The sequence below is a fragment of the Notothenia coriiceps genome, unplaced genomic scaffold (assembly GCF_000735185.1).
Source record: "Notothenia coriiceps isolate Sejong01 unplaced genomic scaffold, NC01 NC01_scaffold00022213, whole genome shotgun sequence".
Classification (NCBI taxonomy): domain Eukaryota; kingdom Metazoa; phylum Chordata; class Actinopteri; order Perciformes; family Nototheniidae; genus Notothenia; species Notothenia coriiceps.
In genome coordinates this window covers 385,984-397,412 of record NW_011354914.1, presented here as the reverse complement: position 1 = coordinate 397,412, position 11,429 = coordinate 385,984, and the positions used below count along the sequence as shown (strand labels likewise).

The window sequence follows — 11,429 nt, the reverse complement described above, 5'->3', positions numbered from 1 at the left end:
ACAACTACTTAGAAGTAATGACAACTTTGGATGAAAAATATTTGTTTATGTCCCTTGGTTATAGGCTTTCTGCAGAGATGACAGATTCAAAAGAAAATGAATAAAACCCAGTAAAAGTGGTTTTGTTCATAAACAGGTGAAAAGATGTTTACAATTTTTTTGGGGGGGAAAACTAATTGTTTTAGGCGTTATATTTTTATTCCAATGAAATGTCCATAACTTTATTTTTCAAAAAGGTAAAACATTTAACAGGATTTCCCAGATATGTTTTATAGGAAAAAATGGTTAAGTAAAATGGAAGAATCTTTATTATGCGCATTTAAAAGTAAGATGCCAAGAAGGTATTTTTCTCCGACATGGTTTAGGTTTTATAACGGCGATTCAAAATTCCCAAAACTGTTACCGATACGGTCTTCCTCCCTTGCCTTTAATACTGAGTTTTAGTAAATAAAACTCCTTTCAAGTGTGGCCTTCAAACAGATTTCAGACCAGGTCTTATCTTCTTCTCTGGCCCTTATCTCTGTGGGGAGACCTTCACGGGCCATATAAAGAGCAGACACACACACAGCTGCTTTGCTGTCACTGCCACAGACTGACACCATGCTGCCTGCTGTTGTAAAGCTCTGCTGTGGAATCTCCTACCCCCATCTGAGGAGTCTGGCAGGTTGTCACTCACAGTAATCTGATAAAAGATATTTCTCTTTATATCATTTCACGCAAATACTGCATTCTGGGAAGGACAACTGAGCTTTTGTTTCTCTTAACTGTTCAATCCTGCAGGACTTCAACGCACAGCTGTGGCAGTGATAGGCAAGGAGCTCACACACCTGCAGAGATGGGGACGGGTCCAACCTCACATGAGCACACATGGTGGAATCAAGTATAATGGTAAGAAAAATACAAACAAAAAAAGTCAGTTCTGTTATCAGTGTTCTCTTGAGATTGCTAAGGAGAATATTTTGCAGCGCCTGGACCCGAAGATGTAAAACCTTTGAAAGAAGATAAAGACTTTTATGTAAAACAAGGCCAAGAAGCAATGAGGAAAGCTCTCTACATGCTGGAAGACACAAAAGGATGGAAGGTCGAGTTCACAGAGGTAACATCCATCGGATTCAAGTTTTGTGTTTCTTCTCCACATCTAATACATGTGCATCATGTAACGATTGAATATGTCTGCTTGTTTTGTTGCTCCTTTGTAGAGCGAAGGAGAAGTTATTTGTAGCAAAGTAGTGGCGGGGGCCGGGAAGGTCTTCAGGCTGGAGGCGGTGCTGGAGGCCAGCGTGGAGGAGCTCTACGACCTCCTGTTTGTCAGAGTGGAGGAGATGCACCAGTGGAACCCGAGCATACAGCAGATCAAAGTTAGTCGCTGACATTAAATATTTGATCAACTGTGATGTGATATAGTCAATAGTATATACATTTCGTGATATGAGACTAGATATCGTCTTTCTATAATAACTGTTGGTTATTCATCTAAAAATGCATAGTGTGAATATTTTGTAAAGCACCAATACTAAACCATGGAATATTTTCGCAATATCCAAGAGGCATTTGATCAGAAATAGTGTGATATTTGATTGTCTCCATATTGCCTGCCCTACTGTGAAACTATGACCTAAAATACCATAACAGTACAATTTAAAGGTCACCTATTATGCAAAATCCCCTTTTACTGTACATAAACATGTGTCCCCTCTGCGTAAAAAGATTCTGAAAGTTTTTGTCCTGATCCATTTATATCAAAACCTGTCTGAAAATGAGCTGATCAGATTTTGGCCACTTTATGATGTCATAACGATTTTTTGGCTTGTGTATTTAGCCAATGTAACCCCCCTCCCACCACCACCTTATCGCCTGGATCTCCTCCTAGAGCACCATTGTGTACTTTTTAACCAAATATATCACAGAGGGGGTGGAGTAGCTCCATATTTTCATCTAAAGTAAAAGACACAGAATCAGCACTTTTGAAACTGGGCTGAAACAGAGGGGATTATGGGATGCTACAATGCATGATCTGTTTGGTGTTTCGAGCCAAACACTTCAGAGACATGTTTTGTATATATCTGAGAGCTAGAATATATTGATGTAAAACAGTATAATAGGGGACCTTTAAGCATCACAGGTTTGAAGATCTGTACCTAATTTAAAATGTCATCTGAAGGGCTTTTTTATAGACTACATTTCTATTTTCTAAGCCATAATTCTTTGGCTTTATGCTATATCTTTGCAAAAATAAAAGTATTCTAACAATACACACATCTCATTGTCCTTTTTGCTGTCCACATAGTGTTTTGCAAACTAAATGTGATATTTGTGTCTCTTGTAGGTTCTGAAGCATGTTGGGCCTGAAACAGTAATCACTCACGAGGTTTCAGCCGAGACAGCGGGAAATCGTATTGGCCAAAGGGATTTCCTGAGTGTCAGACACAGTTGCAAACAGAAGTCCAGCGTTTATCTTGGAGGAGCAGCGATTCAGCTGGCGTCCTTCCCACCTCAGGAAGGCTTTGTGAGGTAGAATCATACAGTATGCAGACAGGCACAACTCTGTTTCAGTTGGCATCAATCATTGCATGTTGGAATTCACTCAACTGCGATATTTAACTTTCTCCCATAATATACAGGAGTAGAGTAATCTCGGTCTTCCAGATGTCAGTAGAAAGCATACAAATGTCTAAACAAGTATAATGCGGGCACCGGGCAGTTCTTTGAGGCTGTTCGTACAGATGGCAACACTTAGCTTTGAGATAAATGCCTTATAGCTCACAAACACAATACTAGCGAGTAGAACAAGCATAAGCATTAGCATTTAACTGTAATGAGCAAAACCGATTTAATTAATTGCTGTAATCCCATTATCTATAATAAACCATGTTTGAATACTAATGATTAGTGACTTTAACATCACTAGAAACACCAAGGCCAAAAAAACTCATTTTGAGTCGAGGAGGCGCTCCTAATTGAAAACAAATAACGCTACAGAGTTATTGACTTTGTTTGCATGCTTACAGAGCTGAGGATGGACCAACTTGCATAATCATTCAGGCTTTGGGCGATGAAACAGGAAAAAGCCGCTTCACATGGCTTCTTAATATGGACGTCAAGGTAAATTCATTATGTACTGCCTGTTCCATTGTAAGAGATAATTAGAAACTATATGCAGACTCAGGTACTTACAATATCCATTGACTGCAATATGAGTGTTAATACATATTGCAAAGATGGGAGTGCAACTGTGTATACTGACTTGAAGATGCTTTTTCCATTTCTTCACATTGTTGCGAACAGTGCTGGTTCTAGACCAATTTTACTGGGGGGGCCAGGCTGGGGCCGGTTATGTCATGAGAGGGGCACAATAAAACCAGGTTAAAAAGACAAAGACAGTATAAAGTAATTGTGTAAAATAAACATAAAATACAGTAATTGGTATTTGTTTTTGTAAAGGTATTTNTTTAGCTCACCCAATGTTGCCAGAACATGTCTCAGCTCAGCTCCCATGACTGTGCCATTCCCCTCTTTGTCAAACACCCTCAGACCCTCCACAAAGTCCTCATATGTACCACAGTCCTTGGCCTTGCAGATGTGTTGGTGCATGGGCAGAAACTGGTCAAAGTCAAGCATCTTGGTATGCATGTCTGTGTGTGAGAAATGTTTTTACCAAAGGAAATTAAATCTGCGCTGGCTGCAGTTCTGACCGATGTTGAACTTAATTGTAACCTTTCTGCGTTTTCCACAGATCTGCATTTGAACCAGAACTGCGGTTCTAGACCAACTTTACTGGGGGGGCCAGGCTGGGGCCAGTTATTTCATGAGAGGGGCACAATAAAAGCAGGTTAAAAAGACAAAGACAGTATAAAGTAATTGTGTAAAATAAACATAAAATACAGTAATTGGTATTTGTTTTTGTAAAGGTATTTTTTTTAATCACTTTAAGTTACAGCCCTGTGTTTCAGTTTTTCATTTAGAGTATTTGTTTACTTTAAGTGACATTTAATTAAAAAACATAAACAGTATTTGCTTGCATATACATGTAAGGTAATGGACAGTTTAATCTCCACTGTATATCCACGTCTCTGATTTGATTTAGTTCCAATAAATCGTAATATTGTAACCTTTTTTTATGGAGGGGGGCCACAGGGGGGTCCCTGGTCAGTTTTTACGGGGGACGGCCCCTGTTGGCCCCCCCTAGAACCGCCCCTGGTTGCGGAGCTCCAGTACCAGCTGGCTAAACACTAAATCTTCCATATTACACAGACAAATACAAACCCACTTACACACACTGTTCCAACTATTACCAATGTTGGTAAAGCCCTAATGCATCAATGCATATTCTGCAGGCTTTACAGGCTGCTTTCTTTCTGTTACTGAGGACACCGGCTGAGAGGGTCCCGTTCTTAAGAGACAGCCCAAGTAATTAAATGAACGAATAGACAGCCAAAAAAAACAGACCAGGACAAACAGACAGATGTAACACTATGCCGCACACAAATACTATCACAAAAAACACTCACACTCGACTGCATGCAAAATCTCTTGGTGGAAATTATAACAACAAAGACATGTTGGCAACTGAGATGAGGAACCAGATCAGAAGCGGAGGGTGGTGGACAGAAAACTAAATCAACAATAGCAGGTCAAGTGAGGACTGAAGAGATAATTTTATAACGAAGATAAACTGCCCAGTTCGTGGAATTAGATAGAGCTGGTGCTTAGTGGACTCAAGAGTTGGAAAGAGTTCTCAAATTGTTAAAGGTCCCATGTCATGCTTTTCCGGTTATTACCCATCCCCTTGTGTGTTATGAAGGTTTTTATGCATGTAAACGGTCTGCAGAGTCAAAACCCTCAAAGTACACCCTGTAGCGAGTAAAACTCTAACACAGAAAATACCTCCCCAAAACGCCTCGTTGGAGATACGTCACTGTCCATTGATTCTTCCGGGTAACTCATGATGTCATTAGTTACCCGGAATCAAATGGACCAATCCGTGGAGCCGTTACGTTACGTCCGCGGAGCCGTTACGTTACGTCCGCGGAGCCGTTACGTTAAGCCCCCGCTGATTGGTCCAAATTGACCAATCCACGGACTTCCTCACACACACACTCAGTGCATGCAGCTCTGCTGATCTCTCCTCCCTGGCTGCAGGCTGATAACAGACAGTTGGGATCGCGGAGAAATTCTCTCTGCAGACCCATTCTCACAGCGTTTATCAACCTTTTTCGTACTCAATATCAAGCCACACTTATTGTTTTTACTTCGGCTGTGACTTTGTGTGTGCTCAGGGTGAGTTTGGCTGTGTTTCGCTGTGTATCGGTAAACAAGGAAACCACACCTCCACGGAGCTCAGCGCGATTCACAACGTCCCGACCAATCAGAGCACACTATGCTCACAGGGAGGGTGGAGGCTGGACCTATTGGAGCTACAACGAGCCGGTAAAGGCAGAGAGTGAAATTCAGTGAATACACGTAGTTTACAGAGATGCTGTATGAGAAACCAAAGTGAGTTTGGAAAATTGCACAATATAAATCTATTCTAGTAGACCTCAACAATGGAATTATGATCAGTGGAAATGTCCATGACATGGGACCTTTAAGAGAATAACAAGTATGTGTTGAAGCACCTTGCACTGTAAAGACTGTTATGCTCTATAAAAGTTATCACCCGTCCCCTTGTGTGTTATGAAGGTTTTTATGCATGTAAACGGTCTGCAGAGTCAAAACCCTCAAAGTACACCCTGTAGCGAGTAAAACTCTAACACAGAAAATACCTCCCCAAAACGCCTCGTTGGAGATACGTCACTGTCCATTGATTCTTCCGGGTAACTCATGATGTCATTAGTTACCCGGAACCAAATGGACCAATCCGTGGAGCCGTTACGTTACGTCCGCGGAGCCGTTACGTTAAGCCCCCGCTGATTGGTCCAAATTGACCAATCCACGGACTTCCTCACACACACACTCAGTGCATGCGGCTCTGCTGATCTCTCCTCCCTGGCTGCAGGCTGATAACAGACAGTTGGGATCGCGGCGAAATTCTCTCTGCACACCCATTCTCACAGCGTTTATCAACCTTTTCCTTACTCAATATCAAGCCACACTTATAGTTTTTACTTCGGCTGTGACTTTGTGTGTGCTCAGGGTGAGTTTGGCTGTGTTTCGCTGTGTATTGCTAAACAAGGAAACCACACCTCCACGGAGCTCAGCGCGATTCACAACGTCCCAACCAATCAGAGCACACTGTGCTCACAGGGAGGGTGGGGGCTGGAGCTATTGGAGCTACAATGAGCCGTTAAAGGCAGAGAGTGAAATTCAGTGAATACAAGTAGTACAGAGATGCTGTATGAGAAGCCAAAGTGATTTTGGAAAATTGCACAATATAAATCTATTCTAGTAGACCTCAACAATGGAATTATGATCAGTGGAAATGGCCATGAAATGGGACCTTTAACTTAGGTGAAAATTCCAGTGGAAAAATACTGGTATTTTAAGCATCAAGAGGTATTTTGACCTCAAATATAGATTGTTATTACATCATCTTAAAAGTTAAGAGGGGAAAGTTGTCAGAATCCCAACTACACAACGCTTTTTATATAGGGTCTTAAATCAAAATGGCCAGAAACCAATGAAATGTATAACATTGTGTCACATTTATAAAAAAATCCCCTCATAGACTCCTATAGATAATCTAATAATAATAGAAAATTAATTATTATTATCACAATATAAGAAATTCAGTTAGATTTCACAGTTTTACATCCAAAATGTACAATTGCCCATCACTGTAGGATGAAAAATAGACAGAACTCAGACAATTGTACAAAAATGAATAACAATTTCAATATTAAAGATGTATGAGCAGCGGCGGATGTAAGAACCATTATAAACACCACAGCTGCTTGGTTTAAACAGATATATTACACAGAAATTAAGATGCACAGTATTAGTTCTGTTTTTATATCTTTGATTAGCAAAACATGCTTTGTAGCCTACACAGTGGGACTACGTCAGGACAGGTGTGTTGTTGTACTCACCTGTGTAAAGAGCGTGCTAGTCTTGCGAACTGCAAATCCTCCTTAATCTTTTCCAGGTACATTTTCTACCAATTTTGAGCTGAAAGATTCCTTGAAATCGAATAAATGTCAAAGCAGCAGTAAGTCTTTACAGAGCTACATGTAGAATTTGCTCAGCAGCTTAGCATTTGTTTGCATTGTTTTAAGGATACTATTAAAAATGTGCCATCCCCAAATGGCAACTGCACCCAACCGACAGTCGTAAACTTCAAAATGATTTCCGGAGTGCTGTCAGCGTGCAGAGTGTCTCGTCCTGAGGGCTCTGCCCTCCTGCGGCCGTAAACACACCAGCAGCGTTATTTCATGCTGCAGAGCTAATGATCATCTTTCTTTTGTGCAATCTCACACAGTGTATCAGAACTTTTTGATGGTTAGACCCCTTAATGTAATTTATTACCTTCTTCCATGGTACTTAGTTACTTTCCATTACCGGTGGATTAAAGAAAATGCCTAATTTAAAGGTCCCATGTCATGGCCATTTCTGCGCGTCACAGTTTTGCCGCTGAGAGTGTGTGTGTGTGAGGAGCTCCACGGATTGGTCCAATGGGTCCATTTGGGTATGGGCACGTCACTGTACCCAGAAGGAAAACAATGGAAAAAGAGAAATCTCCAACGAGGCGCTCTGGGGCAGCATAGACAGGTCTTTTCTGTGTTAGATTTGTACTCGCTACAGGGTTTATTTTGAGGGATTGTGACTATGCATAAAAACCTTGATAACACACAAGGGATGGGTATTAACCGGAAAAGCATGACATCGGACCTTTAACGTTTAATTCGACAATTGTAACATTCCAGATGTTATAGCCTACATTAGGTCTGTAAATATGTATTGGTAAAGTAGATTTGTTATCCTTAAAACAGTAAATTGACAAAATAACCCTAATGATGTCATCATCCTATAAACTTATACAACATTTTAAAGGAACATCTCTCCATCTTCTGTCTGTTTTGTGTCCTCAGACTTTATAGAAGTAAAACATGTCATCGATTGAAACCCAAAGTCCAGTAGCTTTTTTGAGGTGCCACTCAGTCTTAGCAGTTAGCTCTTGCTGTCTTACGAGTGACAACTAAGCTAACTCCATTCACATACAGATCCTTCCCTGTGGTTGAAAGCTAGGGGAAATGTTAGAAACAATATTTTACCTCTTTTATTCTTATGTATTACTTCTTTTTAATTATACTTTTTGACGTTATTGTTTTGTTTGTGGTACTGCTTTGCTTTTCTTCTTAAAAGTATGTGCTGACAACAACAACATTTGTAATTGATTAATATTTGTAGCTGTCAATTATTCTCTGACAGTCAAAAAGTACAATTCAACGGTCTAACAATGGTTTATTTTGTTCTCAGGGTTGGCTGCCAAAGTTCATTGTCAATCAGGCTTTGCCCCAGGCACAGCTGGATTTCACCAGACACCTTCGCAGACGTCTCACAGCGAGGGCCACCCTGGGCTAGCTGAGCTTGTGTGACACCGCACTGCGGGAGCACTCTTATCACTCTCTGGGGACGGTTGGGAGATGGAGGCACAGTGACAGCCTGATGCTCAGCCTCCAGAGCAGACAGAAAGTAACTGGTGCCGCTGGCTTATAATAGGAAATAATGTCAGCGTGTGCCACTCAAACCTCAAAATGTCCTGCTTAGGATTCATCCATTGTCTGTTGACACCGACTAACTGAATGAGTGCCTGCACTTGAATGGACAAAATTAATAAAGTGTTTGAATTTCCCTTTTTTGCCTGATTCATTTTCATCCGCCACCTTGTACACATATTTGGAATACAACATTAATAGCAACGCTGAACGGCAGATTCCTCCTTTCAGACCAAGGAGACCTGTGTTCCGTAGCTTTTACAAACCTTTCTTAAGATAGTGCAGTAGTTCAAACTCTAAAGTAAAGCAAGGAACAGCTACAAAAAGTATGTAGAAGAAAAGGGAAATTACAGGAATCTGAGTTCTTTCAAACAGGTTTTACTTTGTTCTCCATACCACTTAAAAATTCAATAAATATTAACATTTAAAGCTTTCATTCACGTACGTATATACAATAACTATACAATACACATAATGAAGTTATGAACTGCAATGCAGGAATGGTGTAGCAGTATGACCAACCACAGTCTGTAGACTTACAGCACCGCCTGTATTTTTACATATGCTTTCAACATACTTTATGGTCAATTCCTGGTTGCTTATTTCTTTTTCATAACTTGAAATTTACACTATATACATTATTATCTGAAAAATATATCAGTTACAAAAAGATAACAATGAGTTTTTTAAAGCGTTAAGTGACTGACTCCCAAAGGCAGACCTGGGCATGCTACAGTGGGGTTGGCTTGCAGACAGTCATGATTTATTTTTTACCAGTGAAGATAATCACCAGTACGTTGGATTTGGGAACAAAACCATGAAAAAAAAGAGCACCGGGGACAGGAAGCCATGAAGCTCCCTGCCAGGAGAGATGGTTATTGAGTCTGGAGTGTGCCATAGGAATAATTATAGATGTAACAGGTGACTTATTATAATCAGTTACATTTGAGCCATTATCAATTTATTTGCATCTGAATGATTTATTAAAAAAACGCCTGGCATCTATGAAAAGTTAGTTAGGTTTGTTAGCAACCTCATGGCAACGACAAGACTCCAGAAAGTCCTAGCTGTTTGCCAAGGGTTAGTTGCCACACCTATTTGCATAAGAGCATTTTTATTATTTTTTAAATTCAATATTAAAATGTGCTACAGCGACAGGAGCACGGATTTGCTGGCTGGTATGACATTTACTGTAATGACTGTGTCTGCTGAAGACAGTGACACACGTTTCTGCTCTACAGTGTTGGATGGGATTACAATTTTAGGTGCCACATGTTGTTCTAAACTGGGAAAGCTGTTTTTAAATTCAGGAGTCATTAAAAGGAAGATGCCAGCCATATTATTTGTCCAGAAAAATAAGTGTTGTTTTGTTTGAGTATCTCATCCTTAAACGCACTCCAGGAAATCACTACTACTGCTGTTTTGTTTTTCATGTAGCGGAATGGAATAAGATACATGAATCGTGGCAGACATTAGTCAAGGGAGGTTCAGAACATTTGCAATTTCAATTCTTCACCTGTCATCTGTTAAAGTACTTTAGATTGAGTGTCATGCAAATGCTAATGTAATGACTTAATTGCATAGAAATGTATTAAATGATTATAATTTCACACTGGCATGGTCTATTATCATTTCAGTGGCACACTCTGTTCTTCACAGCTGACACGTGTACCTTCAAAACCCTGGCCTCTGACCTCTCCTCACATGTTCACAATACAAGTTCAATAGTAGTTCTAATGCACTTGAAAAAACAGGATTACACAACTTTACACAGATAAAAACATGAATGTAGCAATGCAGTCATCACATTTTGAACACATCTTGTAGTCGTTTTAGTTTACAGCACCTGACAACTTTTTTTTCCTTCTTTATTCATATTTGAAGCACAGAGGGTGAGTGGCGCTGCACACAGATCCCGCCAACGTGTTGATGAGGTAACCATCGCTGGTCTGGTCTATGTTCACTGGCGTAGGAGAAAAAAAACCTTTGTAAAAAAAAAAAGAAAGAAAATATCTGCAGCAAGACTGCAAGTCTATCAGATGCTGCAGAAGGGCGAGCTGATGTATGAGAGCGTCTCACTGAGCAGCACGTTCACAACATCACTCACTGTTCATTTCTGAGCTGACAGGGTTCTGTGACTCGAGTCCCTCTCGGATCCTAAAGCGTCCCTTCTTGACCTGGCAGCAACTGGGCCTAAAGTGCTGTTTGGACTGTGCTCTTTAGCGGCACCTCCACTGGAGTCTGCTGTGGGCCGTGTGGGCCCTGGAGGTAGAAGAGGCCCCGGGTCTGAGTCGCTGGAGGGTCCCCAGGGCGGAGCGGCACCTGTGGGCGGGGGGGCTTCGGAAGCTACAGCGGTGGTTGGCACCGGTGGGGTCGAGCGAAGCCGTCTGCCGACAGCTTTAGTGGTTTGCGGCGGGCTCTGGGTGGTGGCGGGCTGCGGAGCCTTGGGGGACGCAGGGTGTAAAGGAGCGGAGGTCTCAGGTTCAGCCGAGGCCACTGGGCTGTTTTGGCGGTCAGGAGAGTGTGTGGCGAAGTGTTCTTTCTTGTTGCAAGACTCACAGCAAAGCTTATTATATCCAGGGATGGAACAATATCGAGCAAGAACCTCCATTTGACAGAAAATCGATTTGTCCCCCAGACACGGCTCATCTAGTGATTAGAGGGGAGAGGATATTACTGATATGAATGAAAGAAAATAACATTTCATAGTAGATGTTTTACTTTAGGATCACTTAAGTAAAACACTCTAATAGGGAGTTATCCATTTCTGAAAGAAAT

General features: G+C 41.1%; 2 protein-coding genes across 3 annotated transcripts in view; one reads left to right on the top strand and one right to left on the bottom strand.

The window, feature by feature from the left end:
• The first annotated feature begins 581 nt into the window (after positions 1–581).
• On the top strand, positions 582–8,787 carry star2 (steroidogenic acute regulatory protein 2). The gene is made up of 7 exons (XM_010780890.1): positions 582–664; positions 781–888; positions 966–1,096; positions 1,200–1,358; positions 2,327–2,511; positions 3,009–3,102; positions 8,413–8,787. Exons 1-7 carry the CDS (start codon positions 601–603, stop codon positions 8,515–8,517), a joined length of 846 nt encoding a protein of 281 aa, XP_010779192.1. The 5' UTR covers positions 582–600; the 3' UTR covers positions 8,518–8,787.
• A 234-nt stretch (positions 8,788–9,021) lies between these two features.
• Positions 9,022–11,429, bottom strand: part of adamts14 (ADAM metallopeptidase with thrombospondin type 1 motif, 14) — a 45,587-nt gene continuing 43,179 nt past the window's right edge. For both annotated transcript variants that reach the window (XM_010780888.1, XM_010780889.1), the window contains exon 22: positions 9,022–11,300. In XM_010780888.1, coding sequence (XP_010779190.1) covers positions 10,762–11,300 — 539 coding nt within the window. In that variant the 3' untranslated portion in view covers positions 9,022–10,761. The remainder of the gene's footprint in view (positions 11,301–11,429) is intronic.

What these genes read in the sequence shown, in the direction of transcription:
- star2 (XM_010780890.1), top strand. Translation starts at nt 601, where the DNA reads ATGCTGCCTGCTGTTGTAAAGCTCTGCTGTGGAATCTCCTACCCCCAT. An exon ending in TGGTGGAATCAAGTATAATG is followed by an intron (nt 889 to 965) that starts GTAAGAAAAATA and finishes AATATTTTGCAG; the next exon opens with CGCCTGGACCCGAAGATGTA. An exon ending in GGAAGGTCGAGTTCACAGAG is followed by an intron (nt 1,097 to 1,199) that starts GTAACATCCATC and finishes GCTCCTTTGTAG; the next exon opens with AGCGAAGGAGAAGTTATTTG.